Below are 26590 nucleotides of genomic sequence, written 5' to 3'. Positions count from 1 at the left end.
CTCAAGGAGACGCTTCATAAGAACTAGAGAGTTGCGCAGGGACAGGAATCCCCTCCATCCTCACCCGTCCCCGCGAGGAATCCTCTCCGTCCCCACCCATCCCTATAAACTACAGAAATAGTTATTTCATTTAATTATGCTACTGAATTAAAGGCTCTGGTAGAAACCCATTTACAAATAAGCAAAAAGACTTTATTAATTTGGAAATATTAATTGGGAAGAATACATACTTTGTAAACGGGTTTCTACCAGAGCCTCTAATGTTTATAAATTTTTATCAACACAACTAATATACTACTTTATCCTAAAGCAAAAAAAAAAAAAAGAAATAGAATTTTTTTTCCTACCTTTGTTGCCTGGTTTCTGCTTTCCTCATGTTCTCATTCAATTCCTTCCATCCACTGTCTCTCTTCTCTCTGCGTCTTCCATTTGCTCTGTTACTGTGCTTCCCTTTCTTGATATTTGGGGCAGATACTTGGAAGCGGAGAACTTGGAATTGGGGAGCACTGTTCAGGGCTGAATTGAAAGGTTTCTGGGCTGGGTGGAGAGTACTGATTGTTCCTTGGATTTTGCTCCTCGGATTGTGTTTGCTTTTGGGGATCCTACTCTCTTTGATTTTTTTTTTTTTTTTTACTTTTCCTGTTTCTTGGTTCTGTACAGAGTTAGTGCCATATTATTGCTGTTGGGGCTATGGCTTTCTGTTACTGGGGGGGGGGGGGTTGGGGGGCTAGGTAGCTTATGGCTTGTATTACTGCAACGTTGAATGCTGTTTCCGTGTACTGTTTATTCTTTTAAAGAATTACTAAAAAAAGAAAATTCTGACCACAGACTCGTCCACCTATGCTTGGGGGGCTCATCTGGACGGTCTTCGCAAGCAAGGTCACTGGTCTGCCCAGGACTGTCTTTGTCATATAAATCTGTTGGAACTCAGAGCGATCCACAATGCTCTCAGAGCTTTTCAACACATTGTGAGCAACACTGTCCTTCTTATCTGCACGACAATCAGGTTGCAATGTATTACATAAACAAACAGGGAGGCACGGGGTCCCTCCGTTTTTGTCAGGAGGCCTAGAATATTTGGAACTGGGCCATTGCTCGCAATATATTACTGAAAGCAATATGCATTCAAGGGGAACAGAATTCTCTTGCAGACAAACTCAGCAGATTTCTTCAACCACATGAGTGAACACTCAACTCTGCAGTTCTACGTCCCGTATTTTCTCAGTGAGGGCCTCCTCAGATATACTTGTTTGCGTACCCCTACAACCACAAACGGCCCAGTTTTGTTCCCAGCAGTACACTCCTCACCGTCTAGAAGTGGATACTTTTCTCCTGGATGAGACTCACAAGTTTCTCTATGATTTTCCTCCAATCCCTCTCATTTTCAAAATGCTTGTCAAGCTCAAGCAGGAATCAGCCACAATGATCCTTATAGCTCCTCGGTGGCCCAGACAACCATGGTTTTTCCTTCTACAACTCTCTTTGGGGGACTCCTCAGAAAGACCTATTTGCGTTCACCCCCCATTCACAAGTTGCCTCAATTTTTCAATTTTACTCCAGGTAGTATTCTCCCCAACACCTGGATCTGGATGTGTTTTCTTCTGGATTGGACACAAATGTTTCTTTGTGTTTCCTCCAATCTCTCTCATCTTCGAGACGCTTGTTAAGCTCAAGCAGGAATCAGACACCATGATTCTGATGTCCCCTCGGTGGCCCAGGAATTCCTTGTTCTCCCTTCTACTTCAGCTCAGTATCACGGAATCAATGCCTCTTCAGACTTTTCCATCTCTTCTAATGCAGAGTCACAGATATCTTCAGCTTGGTACCTCTCAGGTTTACATAGACTGAGGTTCATCTTTCTTATCCTGTCAAACTTATCTTAGAAGCATCATGAAAACCATCTACTCTACACAGCAATGTTACCAGCAGAAATGGACATGATTTTCCACTTGTGTACTTTTCATCGTCATGATGCTATATCCACCTCTATATCAGCAATATTGGATTTATTTTATGTTTATCCAATTTAGGCTTCAAGGCCACTTCGATTCGAGTTCATCTCAGTGCTATCAATGCTTTTCACAGCTGATGGTAAACCTCTGTTACATAACCTCATCCTGTTATGTCCAGATTCATTAACAGACCTTTTCAAGGTCAAACCACTTCCAATAGTAGGGGCTCTCAATGTTGTTCTCTGTAGACTTATGAAGTCTTCTTTTGAACCAATGTCTTTGGCTTATCTGAAATACCTCACTTGGACAGTGGTTTTTCTCAATTCTCTTGCCTCCATTTGAAGAATACGTGGCGGATCCACTGTTCACAGTGTTTCATCATGATAAATTTGTGTTTTGCACCCATCTGAAGTTCCTTCCAAAAGTACTCACGGAATATCATCTAAATTGATCCCCTGCACTTTTAGTGTTCTTTCCTAAGCCTCATTTTCATTCTGGAGAAATGGCTCTTCATACTCTCGACTCAAACGAGCCTTGGCTTCTTACTTAAAGAGAATTCAGCCACATAGAGCATCTCCTCAACTTTTTGTCTCCTTTAATCCTAATAAGTTGGGACGTCCTCTATCCAAGAGAACTATATCTACAAGGTTAGCAGTTTGTATCATTTTCTCTCATGCTCAGGCTGGGCTGCAACTGGGAGCTGCGTCACAGCCCACAAAATCCGAGCTATGGCAGCTTCACTTGCTTTCCTATGCTCAACTCCTATTGATGAAATCTGTATAGCTGCTACTTGGTCCACCATGCAGACTTCAGAGCATACCCTGAAGAAAGCCACAGCATGGTGGCTGAAATATCGGTTTCTACCTGACAAAGACGCAGCGAGACCTTGTAACCTGCAACAAGCACAATGCCAGTTGCAGAAACACTGAGCAAACATCTAACCCAGCTCCAAGGGGAGAACATCTTTAACCTACCAGAGACCTTTTCCATTCTATGGACTTTCACAACAAAACTCAAATTTCTGACCAACTGACTTTCCCGCCAAAATTCAAATGCCCTGTTCCCAATCAGGTCAGTGAACTCACTATGTATTTACAAAGTCACACTGCAGACTTTAGAGCATACCCTGAAGAAAGCCACAACTATGAAGGAAGTTATTTGTGTCAAGTACATATACCAATTTGCCTTATTCTGCAGACTGTCTACTTTGTTTGTAATCGCTAGCTCTGGGAATTGCAAGGATCCTTTGCATTCTCTGCAACTGGATTCTGTGGGTTTCTTAACTTTGTAAATTACCTTGAAGAGTGCACTCCACAAATTATAAATTAGAAATGTTCTGATGGACAGGAATGCTTGTTAGACAGCAACTGTGCCTCTCATCTGTGTGTGTCTCTTTTTTGTTGTTGTTTCTCTCCATGTATCCCTGTTTATTTCTGCCTTTCTCATTTGGTATGTTCCCCTGCCTCTCTCTTCTTTCTGTCTTTGTGTGACTTTCTGTCTGTCTGTGTATGTGACTGTCGTTCTCTCTCTGTCTCTCTGAATGTTTTCTGTGTGTCTGTCTTTGTATATGTGGTCAATCTGTGCTACTTGTTCTCTCTATGTTTATGCATATTAATATTTTCTTATTTTCTCTTCTGTTAAATCTAATGATTGTGTTATGTAATTTTGTGCTTTTGACCGTGAACCTTCTGTTTATTATCTACTTCATCCTGAATCACAGAAACAAAAACTCCCGCAGAATCCAGTTATTTGCTTTCCCCTCCCTAAAACTCTGTCACTCCAATAAATTCTTCGATAAAACCCTCGCCTTCCAGGCCGCCAAGCTAAACCCATGGATTACCCAATTAATCCTCAAGGCTCCAACCTACCTCAGCTTTAGAAAACTACTCAAAACACACCTCTTCCAACACCACGACACTTAAAGGCCCCTTCCCCAAAGAATCCCTACCCTCCCTTCCCCTTTTCTTACATCTCGCCCCACCCCCTCCCACCCGACCCACCTTATCCTACTCCCCAATTTCATCTTCTCCGCTGCCTACATCCCTGCCCTTTTTAACACCTAACCCTATGCAATTCTGTTCAATTATTACTTAACTGCATATAACTATGTTTAATTAATGTGAACCGCATGTAATGATGCATGTAATTATATTTAATTAATGTAAATCTGTTCAACTAATTCTTAACCGCATGTAATCCATGTTTAACTAATGTGAACCGCCTAGAACTCACTGGGTATGGCGGTATACAAGAATAAAGTTATTATTATTATTATCTTTGGATCCTTTTTGAGGGGGTATAGCAGTGCATATGAATCTTGAGATGCACTTTCCCAAAATGTAACCTTGAGTTTAGAGCATTGAAGAATGAACTTCACTCCTAAACCAGGGATGTTGAGTTTGATCTCAGTCATAGAAACATAGAAACATAGAAATAGACGGCAGATAAGGGTCACAGCCCATCAAGTCTGCCCACCCTACTGTCCCTCCCCTCCCTTTGCCCTGTGAATAGATCCCATGTATCGATCCCATCTCAAATTTACTCACATTGTGCCAAAGAAAGCGTCTTTCTGGGGTTCATAGAATGTAATATGTACGAGGGTGGTTTGAAAAGTTTGGCAAATGTCCACGAGATGGCGCCACACTCCATCAATGAGTATTCTGTAGTTTGACAAAACCTATTTTTCTGACAGGATGAAAAACTGGCAACTGGCTGTAGATGGAGACTTGTGGTTTAACTTGCTTTTTTAACCAAACTTTTCAATCCACCCTCGTACAGACAAATTATCCAAGGGTGCTTGGAAGTTCTGTATTTCTCTTGGTCTTGGACTCCATTTCCTAGTACCTCATAGTTGCCTAGTTCTTGGAATTGCTCATGACTGAGCCGAGCCTCTCTTACTGCTAGATTTGGCATTTCTGCATGCAGTTTTTTAATCTCTTTGCATGTCTCTCTGTTTTTCTCTTGCTCTGCCTCTCTTTCTGTGCTTCACTGCCTTCCTCTCTTTGTAAGAGTAAAGGGTCAAGGATTTTCTGCAATTTCCATCTATTATACTCAGGTACTTTGGCCCGAATGGACTCACAATCTAAGTTTTTGTACCTGGGGCAATAGAGGGTTAAGTGACGTGTTCAAGGTCATAGGGAGCGATGGCGCGAATTGAACCCAGTTTGCAGGACCAGGAGCTACTGCTCAGCTGCATCCCTGGGTCTTCCTGGGTCTCAGTTTCTCTCTCGGGAGAACTTTGTGGTGTGTCAGGTTTTTGGCTGTCCTCACTGACGGGGTCTGTCTCTGCTTTGGTGTCTTTACACCTGGGGACAGGTTTGCCTCATGAATAGTAAATCCCAGGCAATGAATAATTTATGCATAGAAAGTCACTGACAGTCTGTGGTTGCTTCTATAGCAACAGAAGGGGCGGGTCTGCGGTGTCCATGGAGATGATACACAGTGCCACGTGGAGGCAGGAGGAGGGGGAGAGTCCAGAGTGGAGGGACTGAGAGGACGGACAGAAAGGGGGAGAGTCCAGGCTGCAAGGACCTGAGAAAAGAGACAGAGACAGGAGAGTAGAGAGGGACAAACAGGGGGAAGTCCAGAGTTCAGGAACCTGAGAGGACAGAAGGACAAACAAAGGAGGGTATTGAAAGGCAGAGATCACAAGGACCCTGTGAGCCTACTAAGGGCAGACAAGAGGTGGAGGGACAAAGAGAGAGACAGAGTCAAAGACTGCTTCTGATAGCTACAGACAGACATCTGAGAGAGATGCCAGAATGAGACATCTCTGAGAAGGAAGAGAAGAGAAGGCCAGAACAAGAGTGGTGACACGTCCCAAAGATGTCGCACCGGTGAGACTCCAAAATTACAGACAGAAACTTTTATGGCAGCACGATTTGTAGATCTGCTTCTAAAGAAAGACAAAATTAAAGAAGAGAATGTTGCAAAGCCTGACCCCCCCCAAAAAAAACCAAAACAACAGGGTTCTTGAGAGGACAGTTCCAAGCTCTTTCTCTGTATTGCTCTTGCCAGCTCAAATTTCTTACCAACAGGCTTTGCTTTTCCCCAGGACTATATTGTACAGAGTTTTTCCTGCTCATTCTCTGATCTCTTTCCATTTCTGTTTCTATTTATCCTCTGATTCTCTCTGTTACTTTTGGGACGTGAATCTCTGATCTTTGGTTAGCATCTTTCTATTTCTAGTCTGGGCGAGGGTCTCAGAGCATATTGGGGTTCTTGGCTAGGTTGCTCTTTAGCAGGTGGGCTGTAGCTGTTTGGGTCCTGCAACTTGATTATGGCAATTCTGCGCTCTCTAGGCTAAGTGTATATTTGTTATTTTTGCAGGGTTTTGTGCAATTCTTAATGTATGTGTGGGTATTTTTATGGGTTAGGGGCCCTGTTAATTTAAGCACTAGTTATACTATTCTCATAATTAAGCCACTTCAGATTTGCCCATTACAACTAGGTGTCGTCACTAAGGATACATTGAAATCCTCAGTGCAATAAATGCGGCAGTGGATAAGAAAGCAAATAGAAGATTAGGAATAACCAGGAAAGATGAAAATGTTATAATGCCCTTGTATTGCTCTATGGTACAGCCGCACCTCAAATACTGTGTGCAGTTCTGGTCACCATAACTCAAACAAGATATAGCAGAATTAGAAAAGGTACAGAGAGGGGCAACTTCCCTATGAGGACAAGCTATAGCGTCTACGGCTTTTCAGCTTGGAGAAGAGACGGCTCAGGAGATCTAGAAAATACTGAGTGGAATAGTGAAATTGAGATGGCTTGGGGAAATCCACTGCTTATTCCTAGAATAAGCAGCATAAACTCTGATTTTCTCCTTGGGATCTTGTGACCTGGATTGGCCACAATTGGAGACGGGATACTCATGGCAATTCTTATGTTCTCAGAAACTCAAGACTACAATGGGGGTAAACCCAGGACAGGATCAATTCTGGTGGGTGAATTTGGATCCACTTGATAACCTTATTAGGGTGCTTTAGGAATCAAATGAAGCTCTTAAACTTAGATTCCTTATTTAAGTGCCTAAGTTTGTTCCCTATTTTTCAGCCCCTTTTTATAAAGCCACAGTATGAGTCCTGCACAGCAAATGCGACATAGCTCATTCAGGGACCCTTTTAAAAAGACTTGATGTCTCTGCACTCGTCTCAAAAAGACCAGTTTCAGTTCGCTTGACCCTAAAGAACATAAGAATTGCCATACGGGGACAGAGTGAAGGTCCATCAAGCCCAGGCTCCTGTTTCTAACAATGGCCAACCCAGGTCCCAAGTACCTGGCAAAAACCCAAAGAGTAGCAACATGCCAGAGCTGAGATTGTGATGTCATAACGCCTCATTCCACCAATGCCTAAGAGCCAACCTCATCAGTGATATCACAATGGCTTCATTGTCCTATACTTGGCTCAGATAAGAACATAAGAATTGATGTATTGGGACAGACCAAAGGTCCATCAAGCCAAAGTATCCTGTTTCCAACAGTGGCCAATCCAGGTCCCAAGTACCTAGTAATCCTGGTTGTCCTGCTCTTTCTTCCTGTTTGATTTATTTTATTCTTGTACCCTTGAGTGCTATTGTAATTGTATTTGTAAATTGTTCACTGTTTAATACTTAAGTCATAGCAGTATATCAAGAACAATAAAGCCAATGCAATCCATGGTAGCGCGTCCCGGTGCAGCAAATGCGATTCAGCCCGTAGGAATTAAATGAGTTGTGTCACATTTGCCGGATGAGACTTGCTACCTTGCCTTTGGATAAGGGGCCCTTCGGAGCCCAAGTTTTCAGCCGAAAACTCATGTTAATTTAAATTTTGGACTGCTTGGATTTCTGACCCTAGTGCTGAGAATTAGTGCTAAGTGCCTAACTTTTCCCTCATCCTAAATCCACCCCGTTACACTCATTTTCATGCTGCTTAATCTAGGAGTTTGGTGAAATTTTTGAGTCTACAATTTGGGTGCTCAGTCCTAGTGAATTATCAAAGAGGCCATCATAGCGGCCAACGTTAAGAATGTAAATCCTTTGAATGGAGGAGCTGAAGAGTTCAGTAAGTTCAGTTTGTTAAGAAATTTCATTCAATATTCCATCAGAGCCATGTGCTCTTAGCTCCAGATCTTAGAGGGGGGAGAGATGCCCTTTGTATGGGTTAAAATTCCACAATGTATATCCTTTTGGACATGTTCCTAGGGTAGTGGTTATCTCACGAGCTAGGTACATTTGTGGCTTCAAATAAGGCAAACTAAAGGCCTGATTCTGTAAATAGTGCCTACCTCAAACATAGTGATGTCTAAGTCTACCACACTTATTCTACGTCCTTAATCACGCCTAATTTTCAGGTGGGTAATGTTAGGTGTCGGATAATTGATCGCATCATTTACAAGCAATTAAAATCTCCCCCCCACCCCCCAAAAAAAAAAAGAAACCTGGCACCTCCACAAACAGCGCCAGAATTGCAACTACAGAGGTACCTACTAGAGCGTAAGGGTGAAATAGGCAAGGCTAACGATGGAAGTACCCTTACATATCGATAGGCATCGCAAATAAGGCGCCGGAAATATAGACCTTGAAAACTTTAGCCTCCATTTCTGGTGCCTATCTGAGAAGGGGCTGCGATTCTATAGACAGCGCTGTGGCATGATTGACACACAATCGTGGGAGGCTGCTGATTGCAACACCATTTATAAAATCCAGGCCTACGTGCATGTTTTTGTATCTGAAAGGCACACATTTGTGTGGGTAAGTTTTGGTTCGGCCTAACCAGAGAAAACAGTTTTGCTTCTATCACTACAGGAAACCCCATGCGTAAAATCTACCCTCAAGGTTTACCAAAATAGGGTCAGATTATTGCAGTGGTCTCAAACTCCAACCCTTTGCAGGGCCACATTTTGGATTTGTAGGTACTTGAAGGGCCTTATTAAAGAAATGACAATTTTGCATGAGGTAAAACTCTTTATAGGTTATAAATCTTTCCTTTTGACTAAGTCTTAATAATAATAATATTGTCATTTATAGCTAAAGAGACATATGATCAAGAAACTGTTTTATTTTACTTTTATGATTATGATAAACATACTGAGGGCCTCAAAATAGTACCTGGCTGGCCGCAAGTTTGAGACCACTGGATTATTGCCTCCTCCAAGGCCTAAATATATAGCTCGCTAAGTCCTCTAGGGTCTGAGACGGCTAATATCCAGCAAACCAACAGAGTTTATGCTGAATTACATAGGCTAAACCTATACATTCAATCAAAATCTAGAAAAGCAAACACTTTTCAAATAGGTGACTTCAAATATTTCCCAAAATAAAATAAGGCAGTGGCATTGTTAATGAAAGAGGAAGGCCGCTCCAGATTCTAGTAACCTGGAATGAAAAGGACATAAGCATAAGAATAGCCTGAATGGGTCAGACCAATGGTCCATCTAGCCCAGAATCCCATCTTCATGGTGGCCAAACCAGGTCCCAAGTACCTGGCAAAAATCCAAAGAATAGCAGCATTTCTATAAAGTGAATGAGCTTAAGTAAAGGACAAGTTCAAAGCAGTGTCGTAAATGGAAAAGAACCTCTCTATATAGGACAAGATGGAAATGTAGCCACTTTATCACAGAAATAATTTGCACAAGGATATTCTTCAGAGGACTTACATTTAGTTGTTAGTGTTAAATTATTCCATAATTGGAACAGACTTTTTTTTTTTTTTTTTTTAATTAAGATGCAGCGGGTAAAGGACAGAAATCTATAACTAACGCCATATTGTTTGGCATATTTTGATATTGGCGTAATGCAGTTCACAAAGCTTGACCTGCAGTAGGAAGGATACATCAGCATGATTTTCCAAGTGTGATGTTGACTTAGTTATGGGATGAAGATAAGCGTGTTTTATGTACAGAAAAGAGCTCCTATAAGGCTGGATGGCTATGTTTCTGGTCTCATAAAACTTTCACCTGCAATATTGATCAGATCCTGAACCTCAACATGCTCAAGACTTTGTGTTTTCTTCATTTCAACTGTTCATTTACAAGAAAAAATATACAGTGCCTAGTTGAAATCAGAAGCTTGCTGCCCCAGGGAAGAGGATTCAAACTAGAAATCACTTTTGCTGGGAAGTGAAAATGAAGTTTTGATGAAACAGTTGTTTATTGCAAGGGTGGAGATATTTGATCGAAGAAATTAAGCGCATGAGATTAATTTATTTAAATGGGTAAAAAAGGAGATGGAGGGAGAGATCAAATGAGACAAGATGGAGCATTTGCCTTCCTGAGCAATGGCGGGGCCAGAGGAATAACCCAGAAAGCTAGAGGGCAAGGAGAGAAGAACAACAGAGTCACATCCTCAGACTAGGTCACAGTGAAGGTCACTCAGTCACTGAGAGCAGCTCTTGATTGGAGGGAGAGTGTCACATGCATTTGCCAGGGGATGTAAGAGCAATGGGGGAAATGACATGAGAGAGATAAAGATATTCAATTCAAACTCATAGTACAAGAGCTAATCCTAGGACTCCTGGACTACTGTAACATTTGCCCCGCCAACATGCTAAAACAATTACAAGCAGTCCAAAATACATCCCTTAGACTGATAATAATCGCTGAAAAAATACGACCACATTACCTCCGCTTTCCAAGACTCACATTGGCTCCCACTACAAGCACGCATACAATTTAAAGCCCTAAATGGAAATGGACCAAGCTATCTGAACAACCGCCTAATCAAGAAAAACACATCCAGACCAAGGAGAACTCAAGCACACTTCACCCACCCCCTAATCAAAGGCATGCAAAGCATAAAAATATATGACGGAGCAGCGAGACTAGACCGCCACTTCTCAAATCTGACCACGACGCCCAACTTCAAAACATTCAGGAGAGACCTGAAAACTATACCATTCAAGAAATTTGTCAAATGATCAAACCAAACCGTATCAACCCTTCCCAGATCCCGACGCGTACTATATATATCAACCTTGTAATTTCCCTAGAAGACACCAATGTAATGTAATGTAAAGATTCAAGATTGACTGAGAAGAAAGAAGAGATTACATGCAAAAGAATGACCATTAGGAGTTAAGACACTGCACTCACATAAGCATGGGCGGCAGTGGGAACGTTTTTACCCACAATTTTACCCACAATGCATTGGTCACACAATAGGGCAGGAAGTAACAGTAGCATTGAAAAGAAGTGAGAGCAGCATTTAACCTACTTTATTGCACTGATAAGACCAGACATGCTTGTGTGTAAATGTTAGGTCTTTCCAAACTCTGGGTCGCAATATGGGATCATGCATGCCATGTTTGGGGTCAAGACCTAGCACGACCCAGCCTGGAAGTACATGGGCTTGTCATTACAACGTACCTTGGCGGGTCACATGTTTATGCAATTAAAACTTGATATACCACTAAAGCATACAACAATTCTAAATGATTTACAATGCGATTAAAATAATATATATAAAGAAAAGAACTTGACATAAAAACACAGGAAAGACCTAAACCATTCATTCAGTTCCTTCATCCATTACATTCTCAACAAGATTCAGATTCATTGTGTCTCAGGCCTCGTACCTCTTAGATAGGAGCTTAGTAAATATGATTCACTTGTTGAATGTCTTCCCCAAAAGCTTGTAGGGGAAAAAAGGGGTTTAAAAGCTTTAAAATTGAGTTCTAAACATATCTGGCTAGGAAGTTGATTCCATTAACAAGGAAAAAGATCTCATAGCCTTCCATTTTGCTCTCTTAACCAAAGGTATGACTAGTCTACGAGTCTTGTAATGCTCTGAGTGTGCAAGATGGTGTGTAAGGAATTGTCAATGTACAATGATGATATTGCAAGAGTGTGTCTGTCTGTTTGAATGGAATGTAGGCGTCTTTGAAGATTCATGTAGCCACCCTGTTATGAGATGATCTCTTGTGTGTGTCTCTTTCCTAATTCTGTTGTTCATCCAATCTCTTGACAGTTACTATGCTCAGATGTGGGTTGAATCCCATCAAGCCCTGAAAGAGCTCTTTGCTGACGAAATGCCACAAATGACCGCACGCCCGGAGAAGGATAGGAAGGTGTTCCTGCAGATGATTGCCTCTCTGTATGTGCGCTATCTGCAGACCTTCCAGAAGCTGGAAACCACCTATGACCAGATGGTGCATCCGCAGAAGCGCCGTGTGGTCCGTCAGGTTCTGGATGGCGTGATGGGGCGTCTGATGGAACTGAAAAATGAGATGGTGCAAGCAGAATTCTCAGAGTATCAGTATATAGATGATGTGGTTCAAGACTTTAAACTAACCCCAGTAAGTATTTGGAAATGCGCCTAAGTCACTTAATCCCCATTGCTCAGGTATATTAGACAGATTGCGAGTACCTGAATAAATTCATGTTAATTGTTCTGAGCTCTCCTGAAAGAACGGTATAGAAAATTGAATAAATAATATAAGAAGATCCTGAAAGAGATCTTTAGTGTATGGACAGAGGAGAATGAAATACCCTTCCCTGATAATTAATTGCATGTGCTTGAGATACTGTAGATACACCTGGGGCTATGGAGAAACAGCTCTAGCTCTAAAGAAGGGAAGGAGAACCTTAATTTTGGTAGGAGAGAGGTGAAATAAACTCCTAGGCTTGCAGTAAGAAGGAGAGAGAAAGTCACCAGGTCTAAACAGAGCAAAGAACAGCAATCTCCAAACCGGCCAAGTAGGAGTGAAAGAAATCTCTATCCATCTCTCAACAGGGAAGGAAGAAAATCTCCTGTCACATGAAGGAGAAGGAACCCCCAGGTTTACAGAAATTAAACCTGTTCACCAAACTAGAATTGTGGAGATGCCAGGTGGTCGAGGCCAGTAGCATGCTCGACTTCAAGAGACAATGGGACAAACAAGTGGGGTCTCTATAGAGTTATGCTTAAGTTGTAAGATAGATTCTCATGGGAGTGGGGACTCTTGAGTAGGCAGGCTTGTTGAGGGAGGGTTCTGGAGTGGGCAGACTTGGGCCGCCGGCCATTTTCTGCCATCATACTCTATGTTTCTATGCAACTCAGTCATAGGTCAGAAGGGGAGAGAGACTTTTCTGACTTTTGAAAAAGAGTAAAAGAAACATAAAACCCAGCCATTCTCAGTGAGATGTCCAGTTGCTTCTTCTGTAGTTAGTGGAATCAATCTCTCATCCATATTCCCAAAATGATGATCATGCAATCAATTTCTCTTCTGTAGCCAGCTGGACCTTGTGTAACTCGTACCTCACAAAGACACTTCCTCTGCTATAGAAAGTGTGATTTTATGTGTACTCGGAGCGTTATCATGACCTTATTTCCTCTTCTGTGAACACTGTGCAGGTGCCTCTCGCCCTCACTATGCCATTGGATGTTTGTACTCTGCAGATCTTTCCTGCCTCCCATTAATCTTGCCCCTAAAGCCCCCCACCTCCCTAGCCAGCCTTTCTTTCTCCAGTGCAAACCTCCCTGGAGTCAGGTATGGCTTTTGTGAGTCTCCCCTGCTGCGATGTAAAAACTTTGGGCAGCCGGCAGTGTTAGCGATGTGATTGAGGAGTGTGTGGTGCAGTGGTTGGAGCTACAGCCTCATCACCCTGGGGTTGTGGGTTCAAACCCCGTGCTGCTCCTTGTGACCCTGGGCAAGTCACTCAGTCCTCCATAGCCCCAGGTACGTTAGCTAGATTGTGAGCCCACCTGGACAGAGAGGGAAAATGCTTTAGTACCTGATTGTAAAACCGCTTAGATAACCTTGATAGGCGGTATATTAAAAAAAAAAAAAACCTAACCTAACCTAATCCTTCTGCTGTCGACGTTTTCTGCCAAAACTTGGACAAACTCCCTCCAGTCCAGGAAATTGTCTGGACACCTGGACAGACCCCTAAAAAGAGAACATGTCTGGCTAAATCTGGACATCTGGTAACCCCAGGCCCCGAAATGTAGGTCAGGGATTTCAAGGCCTACCTTCCACATGAATCACTCCTATGGAGATGCTTTATGACGTCTAACATCACTTCCAACATTAGCCACGCCCACAGTGGCATTAGGCGTGGTGAACTGCCTCCGTTGGCGCAATGCAGGTGCTGCTAGGGGCCTAACTTAAGCTGCCATTTTTAGAATATGGGCCTAAATGTCTGCCCAGGTGAAGAGACTGAGTAGGTTTTTTCTCTTTAGATTGCGTAGTTGTATAGTTTATTAAACAATTTAGTGTAAGCCGCTCTTAAACTCGTTGTAATGGACAGTATGTAAAGCCAGTAAATCGAAAGATAAACAGACTTAGTCGGGGCGATAGGATCGTCTCCACTAAGGCACAGCAGAAGAGGTTATGATAATGAAAGCTCTTTTCTCCTCCTGCAGCACGACCTGGAGGTTCCAGTCCCCAAATACTTTCTCCAGGAACGGGAGCAAGATTTAGAGGAGCGACGGCAGATGTTGGCAGAGCTGCTCCTGATGGCCCAAAAGAAGCCACCGACACAAGTAAGACCTCTTTTCCTACAGCCAGAGACTGCAGTGATGGGTTTGGGGAGAGTGTGGCGCAGTGGTTGTGGCCCCGTGAGGTTGTGGGTTCAAACCCACCTGCTCCTTCTTATCCTAGGCAAGTCACTTAATCCTCGCAATGCCCCAGGTCCATTAGATAGATTGTGAGCCCACTGGGACAAATGCTTGAATACCTGAGAAAATTCATGTAAACCGTTCTGAGCTCCCCTGGGGAGTGTGAAAAGTTTCTGCCTCTGATAACCAGAGCTGGTATTGTGATGTCATAATGCCTCATTCCACCAATAAGAGCCAACCTCATCAGTGATGTCACAATGGCTTCATTGTCCTAGATTTGGCTCACTTTTACTACATTTTGATTTCTAGAGTGGTGCAGTGGTTAAAGCTTCTTGTGACCCTGGGCAAGTCACTTAATCCCCCCATTGCCCTAAGTATATTCGATAGATTGTGAACCCACCGGGACAGACGGGGAAAAATGCTTGAGTACTTGAATAAATTCATGTCATCTGTTCTGAGTTCCCCTGGGAGAATGGTATAGAACAATGTTCTTCAACCGCCGGTCCGCAAGACAGCGTTCTTCAGCTACTGGTCCACGGTGCGATCAATGTATCTTCGGGCCGGCTCCCTGAGTGCTGCAGGGCACAAAGCTGTAGAAAAAGGCTCCTACGCGCGGCTGTGCCTGAAACGGAAACTTTTTCTCTGATGTCGCAATGTCAGAGGGAAGGCTTCTAGATGAGGTGCAGGAGCCGCTGCCCACAGCTTTGTGCAATGCAGTACTCAGGGAGCCAGCCCGAAGACGCCACATTGATCGCACCATGGACCGGCCCGAAGATAACACCGGGGGGCAGATCAGAAGGCAAGGCACAACATGGAGGGAGAGAGACAACAACGGTAGGGGGAATGCTTTTATTTTTTTTATTTAGTGATTGATTTGTCTGTTCAGGAAGAAATGCATTTCTTTCTTTTCCTCTGGGGTTGTACTGCTTGCAGAGTCTTGCACCTTAGGGTTTGTACTTTTAGTTTTTGGTCCCGTATTTGCATGGGGTTATCGGTGTACTGGTAGAAATGAATGTTGAGAAGCATACAGTGTACTTTGTGTATTTTAATTTTGTGGTTAACCATTATGTGTTGTTAATACGATTATATTGTGTATTTATGAAAAATGAATGGAAAAAATGGTGTTACAATTAGTACTATTATGGGGGCGGAGATTCAGTGGCGATGGGAACGATTTAACCCAGTGTTCTCAACTGCCAGTCCGCGGATTGGTGCCGGTCAACAAAATAATTATTTTATTTTCACCGGTCCATAGGTGTCAAAAGGTTGAAGAACATAGGTATAGAAAACTTAATAAAATTTCTATACCGTTTTTTCCAAAACGGTTTACAAAAAGTTACATACATAAAATATTATAAAAATCAGAACAAGATAGGAACAAAACCAAACAGATTCAATCCTTACATAAGGCCAAATTGCTGAAAAAAATGCATCTACAAATAGTTGTATGTTTAACATTTTCCTGATTGAGTTCCTGTCTCTACATTTTCGAATTTGACCACTAAGGCTATTCCACAACTTAACTCCTGCACATGTAGAAGTCATTCCAGGGTTTAAGGGTAAGTTAGATGTACATCTCCTTATGCGTGGCGGAAGGTGACATAGGTAAGGTTAAGCTAGATGCACGTCTCTTATGAGAAGCTTAGAGTGATATGTGGGCCTCCGTGTGTGCGGATCGCCGGACTTGATGGACCTAGGGTCTGTTCTGGAGAGGGCATTCGTTTCCACATATTTAGGATTAGCCTTCGTTTTCAGCAATGACAAACTTTCAGAGCGCAGTGATCGAACCATATCGAAATTGGTGACATAACATACCGTGATTGTATTGTATTGAATTCTAAATACAACTGGCAGCCAATGCAATTGTTGGAGATATGGAGTAATATGCTCATATCTTGATGTTCCAGTTATCAGTCTAGCTGGGTGGCTTATTCTTAACCATATAATATGGGGGAAATCCCTCTGCCCCTGGCGTGCTACTGTGGATTCCCTAAGTGAGTGGCTGGAGCAAAGTTAGCATTATCACTGCATAGCCTGTTTTTACATGCACCGGTCAAACATGTGTGGGTTTTTGCCAGGTACTTGTGACTTGGATTGGCCTCTGTGTGAGACCGGGTGTGTATAAAAGGCAACTTTTACATTGTAATGTAATGTAATTTATTTCTTATATACCGCTACATCCGTTAGGTTCTAAGCGGTTTACAGAAAATATACATTAAGATTAGAAATAGGAAAGGTACTTGAAAAATTCCCTTACTGTCCCGAAGGCTAATTTAAAACACCAGAGGAAAAGCCCGATTTCCCTGGCTGCAATGAGCATTTTCTTCTCACGTGTGCATGACTCGTGAAAGTACACAGAGCCAAGAGCGACATTTAAACAAATGTATGAGCATTTATTCTTCTCAAAGCCAGCAGTACTGATACCATTTTTGACTGCCCATAGAGGAAGGGGAAAGGGGCCTTGTATACCGCCTTTTGACATTTCAAAGCGGTGGGCACTGGAGCATTAAATGACTTGCCCAGAGGCCCCAGGATTTGATCTCACAACCTCTGGGTGCTGAGGCAGAAGCTCTACCAGTGAACCACACCTTCCCCACAAGACCTGCCTCTAGTGAATCCATATTGCCTCAGGTCCTGTAATCCACTGGATTCCAGAAACATCTGTAATAGTGAAACAGCACCCCCTACTGGCAGGAGTGTAGGTGGAGGACTCTTTCTCAGCTTGGAGGGGGCAGTGCGGAACACATGTGGATTCCAGCTGATGCCCCTCCGATTCCTCCCCTTCCCCCACTGCCCCAGTCCCTATCTCAGCCCAGCGAGGCCCAGAACCCTTTCCCACCCCTCCAGCAAGGTCTATACCCCCCCCCCAGTCAGGATAGCCTCCCCTTCAGGCCTTCCTAAATTCCCTGGTGATCCAATGGTTCAGTGGGGGAAGGAACTGATCTTTAGGACTTATCCTAGATCTTGTACTTATCCCTAATTTTGAGTGGGAAAGGTCATTGTGTGTGCTTCCCCCTTGGAAACTAAGACGGTACAACATGAAACGATGCACACTGACATGAAAGACACAATCCCACCCCAAATAAGCCCCAGACAGGGAGCATTTCTCCTACGTGCAACTACGTTTAACTAATTTGAAAATTATCAGTCTCAAATTATGCACCAGAACTTAGTTAACTGCCTTCTCATCCGAGTCTCTGTCTTGCATTTCCAGATCTCATCTAGGACAATGTCCCAGGAAGAAGCGGTACGATTGATTCAGATTGCAGAGAGAGGCCGGCAAGGACGACTGAGGTCCAAATTAATGCGTGAACTCCAGGAGGATGAAAAACGCAAGAGGAAATCCAAAGGCGTCATCATCACTGATGTTATAAGAGAGAGGGCAAGCATAATGATTCAGAAGGTAAGAAGGCACCAAAAAGATTCATGGGGGCTCAGACACAAGGACTTCCCTCCCAAATCCACTTCCCCTTTCACCAGCCTCTCACCTCTATAGATAACACTGTCCCACAATCAGGAGTAATATCTAATACCATTCTCCCCTTCTCTACCTGTCCAAAATGCTACTGTACTGAGTAATTTTCAATCGGGATGAAATCAGCCCCAGTAGTGGTTGATGTCATTAAATGAGAAGCATTTTCTGAGAGTGTGGGACTTCCTGTGCCACTTCACTTGACCCCTCCATGCTCTCTCTGCCCACGTTAATGCATATACATCTTTCTTTATTACTAACATAGTAACATAGTAAACATAGTAACATAGTAGATGACGGCAGATAAAGACTCGAATGGTCCATCCAGTCTGCCCAACCTGATTCAATTTAAATTTTTAAAATTGTTTTCTTCTTACCTAGCTCTACCTAGTACTGTGCTTGGGTTCCAACTGCCTAAATCTCCATCAAAACCTACTCCAGTCCATCTACACCCTCTCAGCCATTGAAGCCCTCTCCACCCCATCTTCCCCCAAACAGCCATATACTGACACAGACCGGGCAAGTCTGTCCAGTACTGGCCTTAGTTCAATATTTAATAATATTTTCTGATTCTAGATCCTCTGTGTTCATCCCACGCTTCTTTGAACTCAGTCACTGATTTCTTCTCCACCACCTCTCTTGGGAACGCATTCCAGGCATCCACCACCCTCTCTGTAAAGTAGAATTTCCTAACATTGCTCTTGAATCTACCACCCCTCAACCTCAAATGATGTCCTCTGGTTTTACCATTTTCCTTTCTCTGGAAAAGATTTTGTTCTACGTTAATACCCTTCAAGTATTTGAACGTCTGAATCATATCTCCCCTGTCTCTCCTGTAGCTCCGTTAGAGCTAATCTGACCAAGTTTGTTCCTTTTTCTTTCCCCTCTTACTTCATCCATCAGCCTGGCTGCCCTTCCCACTAGGCACAACAATTAGAACATAAGAATAGCCTTACTCGGTCAGACCAATGGTCCATCAAGCCCAGTAGTCTGTTCTCACGGTGGCCAATCCAGGCCAAAACCCAAGGAGTAGCAACATTCTATGCTACCGATCCAGGGTAAACAGTGGTTTCCCCCATGTCTTTCTCAATAACAGACCTGGACTTTTCCTCCAGGAACTTGTCCAAACCTTTCTTAAAACCAGCTACGCTATCCGCTCTTACCACATCCTCTGGCAATGCGTTCCAGAGCTTAACTATTCTCTGAGTGAAAAAAAAATTTCTCCTATTGGTTTTAAAAGTATTTCCCTGTAACTTCATCGAGTGTCCCCTAGTCTTTGTAATTTTTAACAGAGTGAAAAATCAATCCACTTGTACCTGTTCTATCACACTCAGGATTTTGTAGACTTCAATCATATCTCCCCTTAGCTGTCTCTTTTCTAAGCTGAAGAGCCCTAACCTTTTTAGTTTTTCCTCATCCAACAGCAAAAACAGAGTTCATCCTCAACAATCTGCTGCTTCTCATAGTGGATATTCCCAGCGGATTCAAGGGAAGTACATGCAGACAGATGGCAACTCCAGCAGTTGGAACCTATGACAGTACCAGGTAGACTTTATAGTCTATGGTCCAGAAATATCAAAGAAACGAGACAAGTTAATCTAACCATGTATTTTTAATGAGTTTAACTAATGAACTCACTGGATGGACCATTCAGGTCTTTATCTGCTGTCATTTACTATGTTATTATGTTAGAAATCAACCTTCCTGAATTTTCACACGTTCAGTGTCTGCTGCAACTGTGTGGGGATCAGACCACAACATCCGTAACTGCTCCCATTGCGTTTGGGGGTTTCCAAAATTGTACCAATCCAGGGACTACAAGACAGAGGAAATGACATAGTAAATGACGGAAATTAAAACCTGAACGGTCCATCCAGTCTGCCCATAAAATATATGATTAGATTAACTTGTCTCTTCTTCTATATTTCTGGGCCGTAGACTGTAAAATCTCGTATTGTCCTAGATTCCAAGTGCTGAAGTTGCCGTCCAAGCTCACTCCAGCCCATCCAACCATTCCATTGTTTGCAGGATATCTACCAGTAACACCCTAATATTCCATACTAGTGGAGTTCCCATTGAAGCCCACCCCAGCCCATCCTACACCGAATCACCATATATGGAACACAGACTATGCAGGTCTGTCCAATACCAGCCTTAGTTCTTTACTTTACATCCTTCATTTTATAATTAGACATCCTCTATTTTTATCCAATGCTTTTTTGAATTCCATCACCGTTTTCCTGTCCACCACTTCTCTCAGGCGGGCATTCCAGGCATCTACCACCCTCTCCGTGAAGAAGAATTTTCTAACATTGCTCCTAAATCTTCCTTCCTTCTTGTAACCTCAAATTATGCCCTCTAGTTTTACCATTTTTTCTTCTCTGGCAAAATCTTTGGTTCTATATTAATGTCTTTCAAGTATTTAAACGTCATTATCATATCTCCCCTGTCCCTCCTCTCCTCCAGAGTATACATATTTAGGTCTTCCAGTCTCTTCTCATACTTCTAATCTAATCTAATCTAATCTTCTATTTCTGTGTCACACATACCTAGGCAGGCTCAAGGTGACTTACAAAGAGAAAAGAGAGGAGTGCAGAGGGAAGGGAAGAGTAAGGGGAGGAGAAAAAGGGGGAATATTTGTGCAGGGGAGGATCTGAGAAGTTCAGGTGTCAAAGAGGTTGGTTTTCAGTTTTTCCGGAATGTGGTATAGTTGGGTTCTGTTCTGGTTGTTTCAATGAGGTCATTCCAAGTTTTCACTCCTAGGAAGGTAAGCAGGAAGTGAAAAATCTGCTTGTATTGGAGATTCTTTGTTGAGGGAAGGTTTAGTAGTATCCTGTTAAGGGTTCTGTGGGAGGTAGTTCATGCCTTTGAGAAGAGTTGGATGAGTGGAGCTGCTGAGTTTCCATGAATTATTTGGTATAAGATGCATGAAGTTTTACATTTTATTCGTGATGGGATGGGTAACCAGTATAGTTGCCTGATGAATGCTGATATCGAATCGTATTTTTTCAGGTTCAAACCCCTTACCATTTTCATTGTCTTCATCTAGATCGCTTCAAGTCTTTTTTTTATCCTTTGTTAGATATGGCCTCATCAACAACCTATATAGGAGCATCAGAACCTCCCTTCTTCTGCTGGTTACTCCTCTTTCTATACAGCCTGGCATCCTTCTGGCTACAGCCACCATCTTATCACACTGTTTAGATGACTTTAGATCCTCAGAAACAATCACCCCAAGGTCCCTCTCTCCATCTGTGCTTATCAGCCTCTCACCTCCCAGCACATACAGTTCCCTCGGATTTCTACCCACAAATGCATCACTCTGCACTTCTTCGCATTGAATTTTAGTTGCCAGATGTTAAACCATTGTTCTAACTTTTGCAGATCCTTTTTCATGTTTTCTACTTCCTCCGGAGTGTCCACTCTGTTACAAATCTTGGTATCATCCGCAAAAAGGTTAACCTTACCTTCTAGCCCTTCAGCAATGTCGCTCACAAACATATTGAACAGAATCAGTCCCAGCACCAAGCCTTGAGGCACTCCACTACTCACTGACCCTCCTACGAGTGAATTCCATTTACCATTACCCTCTGGCATCTGTCCATCAACCTGTTTCTAATAAAGTTCACCACTTTGGGTCTTAACTTCATCCCACGGAGTTTGTTTAAGAGTCTCCTATGAGAAACCATATCAAAGGCTTTGCTTAAATCTAAGTAAATTACATGTAGCGCACGTCCTTGATCCAATTCTCTGGTCACCCAGTCAAAGAATTCAATCAGATTCGTTTGGCACGATTTACATTTAATAAATCCATGTTGCCTCAGATCTTGTAATCCATTAGATTCTAAGAATTTCACTATCCTTTCCTTCAGCAACGTTTCCATTATTTTTCAAGTTTCAAGTTTATTAAAATTTTTGATTAATCGCTTAATCATACTTCAAAGCGATGAACATACATAAAAAAAAACAATTAAAAATTACAATATTAAAAGTAATACATTATTTAAACATAAACATTAAAATAAACTAGACTATATACAAACTTAACAAACAAGAACAAAAGGCGAAGGGGATTTGAACTACAAATTATTATAGAAAAGATAGTCAGGTAAAAACACAAGGTTAGGAATTTAAGATGCATGGTCAAATACTACATTATTAATAAATTCAAGATTAAGAATTATTGCTCAAAAGCATCTTTGAAAATAAATGTTTTTAAATTAGTCTTTCCAATAACTGAAGTGAGGCTTACAGGTCTGTAATTTCCCGCTTCATCTCTGTAACCACTTTTGTGAAGATGGACCACGTCTGCTCTTCTCCAGTGCCACGGAACCTCTCTCGTCTTTAAAGATCTATTGAAGAGATCTTTAAGAGGACCCGCCAGAACCTCTCGGAACTTCCTCAATATCCTGGGATGGATCCCGTCTGGTCCCATAGCTTTGTCCACCTTAAATTTTTCAAGTTGTTCATAAACACTTTCTTCTGTGAACGGTGCAGTATCCATTCCATTCTCAGGTGTAACTTTGCTTACCAATTGCGGTCCTTCTCCATGTTTTTCTTCTGTGAATATCGAACAGAAGTATTTGTTTAGCACATTTGCTTTTTCCTCATCACTCTCCATATAGTGGTTCGTACCTTCTTTCAGTCTCGTAATTCTTTTTTTTGTCTTCCTCCTTTAACTAATCTATCTGCTGTCATTTACTATGTTTCTATGTAAGAAAGAAAGGGGAATAATAACTGAGAGGGAGATAGCTTACAGGCAGTTTTCATAGAGGTGCCCTCTATATTTAAGGTGAGTTAGGGAAAGGATCAGTTCTTTGGAACTGGCGTTAGAGAACAGAAATGTGTTAAGAAGTGTTTTGAATTTATCTAAAGAGATTTCTAATTGGAGAAAAGTACAAAGTGTATTCCAGTTACTGAGAATATGTAGTGTGTCGTATTGTGTCATAGATGATATGTTGAGAAGATGGTATTACCAGGAGGTTCTGTTGGAGAGAATGAAGTATCCAGGATGGAACATAGGGGATCAGAAAGCAGTCTAAGAAAGATGGGGAACATGTCTGTCATATCTTAGAGACTAACAGAAGAATTTTGTAGGTGATGTGGTGAGTTATTGGAAGCCAATGGGCTGATTTGAGGAGTGTCGTGACATGGTCGTATTTCTTACATTCTGTGATGTGTTTTGTATTAATTGTAAATGACGAAGATCTTTGTTACTAAGTCCTTGATAGAGTGCATTGCAGTAATCCAAGTGATTAATGACAAGTGTATGGATTAAAATGTTAAGTGAGGATGGCTCGAGAAGTGAGGCAAGTGAATGGATCATGTGCACTTTTTGGACAATTGCTAAAATCTGCTATTGAAAGTTGAGTCTATATATCTATGAATACCCCTAAAAATTTTGATTGTTGATACAGTTGGTATCTGTGTATTTCTAAGAAGTGCTTTAGATTTTATGGGGTTAACTGACAGATGATTATCTTAAGAACAGCTTTACTGGGTCAAACCAATGGTCCATCAAGCCCAGTAGTCCGTTCTCACGGTGGCCAATCCAGGTCACTAGTACCTAGCCAAAACCTAAGGTGTAGCAATATTCCATGCTACCAATACAGGGCAAACAGTGGTTTCCCCCATGTCTTTCTCAATAACACCCTGTGGAAGTGCATTCCAGGTATCCACCACCCTTTGAGTGAAGTAGAACTTCCTAGCATTGGTTCTAAATCTGTCCCCTCTAAATTTTTCCAAATGCCCTCTTGTTCTTGTAGTTTTCGGAAGTTTGAAAAATCTGTCCCTCTCCACTTTCTCCATGCCCTTTATGATCTTGTAAGTCTCTATCATGTCCCCTCTAAGCCTCCGCTTTTTCAGGGAAAAGAGCCCCAGTTTCGCTAATCTTTCAGCATATGAAAGGTTTTCCATACCTTTTATCAATCACGTTGCTCCAATATACGTAACTCCAATATATGTAACTTATGCCTCCTTGAATTCAGATACATTTCTCTTCTCCACAACCAAAACCAGGAGGTCATTCCAAACATTCACCACCCATTCCATAAAAAGTTACTTCTGAATCTGTCCCCTTTCACCTTCATATGCTAGATGTAATTTACTTAGATTTCAGCAAAGCCTTTGACATAGTTCCTTATAGGAGGCTCTTGAACAAACTTGATGGGCTGAAGTTAGGACTCAAAGTGGTGAAATGGATTAGAAACTGGTTGACAGTCAGATGCCAGAGGGTGGTGGTTAATGGAAGTCGCTCAGAGGAAGGAAAGGTGAGTAGTGGAGTCCCTCAGAATTTGGTGCTGGGGTTGATCCTGATCAATATGTTTGTGAGTGACATCGCTGAAGGGTTAGAAGGAAAAGTTTGACTTTTTGCAGATGATATCAAGATTTGTAACAGAGTAGACACCAAGGAGGGAGTGGAAAACATGAAAAAGGATCTGCAAAAGTTAGAGGAATGGTCTAATATCTGGCAACCATAATTCAATGCAAAGAAATGCAGAGTAATGCATTTGGGGATGAATAATCGGAAGGAACCATATATGCTGGGAGGTGAGAGGCTGATATGCATGGAGGGGGAAAGGAACCTTGGGGTGATAGTGTCCGAAGATCTAAAGGTGAAAAAACAGTGCGACAAGGTGGTGGCTGCTGCCAAAAGGATGCTGAGCTGTATAAAGAGAGGCGTAACCAGAAGAACGAAGGTGTTGACCCCTGTACAGGTCGTTGGTGAGGCCCTACTTGGAGTATTATGTTCAGTTTTGGAGACTGTATCTGGCAAAGGATGTAAGAAGACTTGAAGCAGTCCAGAGGAAGGCGACGAAAATGATAGGAGGCTTGTGCCACAAGACGTATGAGGAAAGACTGGAAGCCCTGAATATGTATACCAGAGGAAAGAAGGGACAGGGGAGAGATGATTCAGACGTTCAAATACTTGAAAGGTATTAACATAGAACAAAATCTTTTCCAGAGAAAGGAAAATGGTAAAACCAGGAGGACATAATTTGAGGTTGAGGGGTGGTAGATTCAAGAGTAATGTTAGGGATCAGAAATCAGAAGGGGCCATATGTGCTGGGAGAGGCTGATATACACGGATGGGGAGAGGGACCTTGGGGTGATAGTGTCTGAAGATCTAAAGGTGAAGAAACAGTGTGACAAGGCGGTTGCTGTTGCCAGAAGGATGCTAGGTTGTATAGAGAGAGGCATGACCAGTAGAAGAAAGAAGGTGTTGATGTCCCTGTACAAGTCGTTGGTGAGGCCCCACTTGGAGTATTGTGTTCAATTTTGGAGACCATATCTGGAGAAGGACATAAAAAGACTAGAAGTGGTCCAGAGGAAGGCGACGAAAATGGTAGGAAGTTTGTGCCAGAAGACATATGATGAGAGGCTTGAAACCCTGAATATGTATACCCTAGAGTAGGGGGTGCCCAAAAGGTCGATCGCAATCTACTAATAGATTGCGAAGGCAATGTGAGTCGATCGCGAAGCCGGGGATATCTCCCTGCTTCCTGACACTGACTCAGCAACAGGCCAGGTGCATGCAGAGACTGCAGAAGCCTTCCCGTCGGAGAGGAAGTTCTGGGCCAGCCAGGCAGCGATTGGTTGGCCCAGAACTTCCTCTCCAACATCAGAATTGACTTCGGGGGAAGGGGAGAAGGCTTGTGCAGTCGCTGCATGCTCCTGCTGCGTCAGGGAAGCAGGGAGAAATCGGTGGTGGTGGCTGGTGGGGGAGAGAGAAAGAAAGAAAGGGGGCAGGGAGAGAGAAAGAAAGGGGACAGGGAGAGAGAAAGAAAGGGGCAGGGAGAGAGAAAGAAAGACAGAAAGAAAGAAAGGGCGCAGGGAGTGGGAAAGAAAAGGGAGGAGGCAGGAAGAGAGGAAGAAAAAGTTGAACTCATGGAGGGAAAGAGAGATATGTTGGTTGGGGAATGGAATGAGGTCTGGAGGAGAGGAAATATGCAGGAGGCAGAAAGAAGGGAAGAAAAATTGGATGCACAGTCAGAAGGAGACTCATGAAATCACCAGAAACAAAGGTAGGAAAAATGATTTTATTTTCAATTTAGTGATCAAAATGTGTCAGTTTTGAGAATTTATATCTCTTGTCTATATTTTGCTCTAAACATTCAAACCTCGGTTTACGAGTGCCACCCCCCCGCGATCCGGCATCCCCTCCAGCGATATGGCACCCCCCCTGCTCGCATCCCCTCCGCGATCCTACATCCCCCCCGAGCACCGCAACGACATCGCTTACCCCGATTGGGCATCGGCACCAGCACCAATGCACAGGAGGTGTCGGTGCCGAAGAACCTCCCTCTTCTGACCTGGGCTGGGCTGGACGGTGCGACGGAGATCCTCCCTCTTCCCTGTGCTGGGCTGGACTGAGCTTTGAGCATTTGTCAGGCTCAAAGCTTTCTGGTCTCGCTCTCTCCGAGATTCTCAGATTCATGGAGGTAAGCCTCGAGAACGTGCTCAAGCAGATAGACAGATTATAAGCTGACAAATCTCTGGGCTGGACGGAATCCACCCTAGGGTATTGAAAGAGCTAAAAGTGGAAAAGTGGAATGTCACCCCTTTCTACCACCAACTACACTGGCTACCATTTGAATCTAGAGTTCTTTTTAAATTTGCATGCTTCTGCTACAAATCGGTTAACG

The 26590-nt window shown here is 42.7% G+C and overlaps 1 protein-coding gene across 1 annotated transcript in view; it reads left to right on the top strand.

The window, feature by feature from the left end:
* The first annotated feature begins 5454 nt into the window (after nucleotides 1-5454).
* IQCA1L (IQ motif containing with AAA domain 1 like) overlaps nucleotides 5455-26590 on the top strand; it is a 151003-nt gene continuing 129867 nt past the window's right edge. Inside the window, exons 1-4 of the mRNA XM_033932752.1 lie at nucleotides 5455-5788; nucleotides 11903-12230; nucleotides 14279-14398; nucleotides 17688-17876. Of these exons, the coding sequence (XP_033788643.1) occupies nucleotides 5778-5788; nucleotides 11903-12230; nucleotides 14279-14398; nucleotides 17688-17876 (648 nt within the window). The 5' untranslated portion in view covers nucleotides 5455-5777. The remainder of the gene's footprint in view (nucleotides 5789-11902; nucleotides 12231-14278; nucleotides 14399-17687; nucleotides 17877-26590) is intronic.

This window comes from Geotrypetes seraphini, chromosome 2, assembly GCF_902459505.1.
Source record: "Geotrypetes seraphini chromosome 2, aGeoSer1.1, whole genome shotgun sequence".
Taxonomy (NCBI): Eukaryota; Metazoa; Chordata; class Amphibia; order Gymnophiona; family Dermophiidae; genus Geotrypetes; species Geotrypetes seraphini.
The sequence above is the reverse complement of the archived record's forward strand: the minus strand, read 5'-3'. Positions and strand labels throughout refer to the sequence as shown.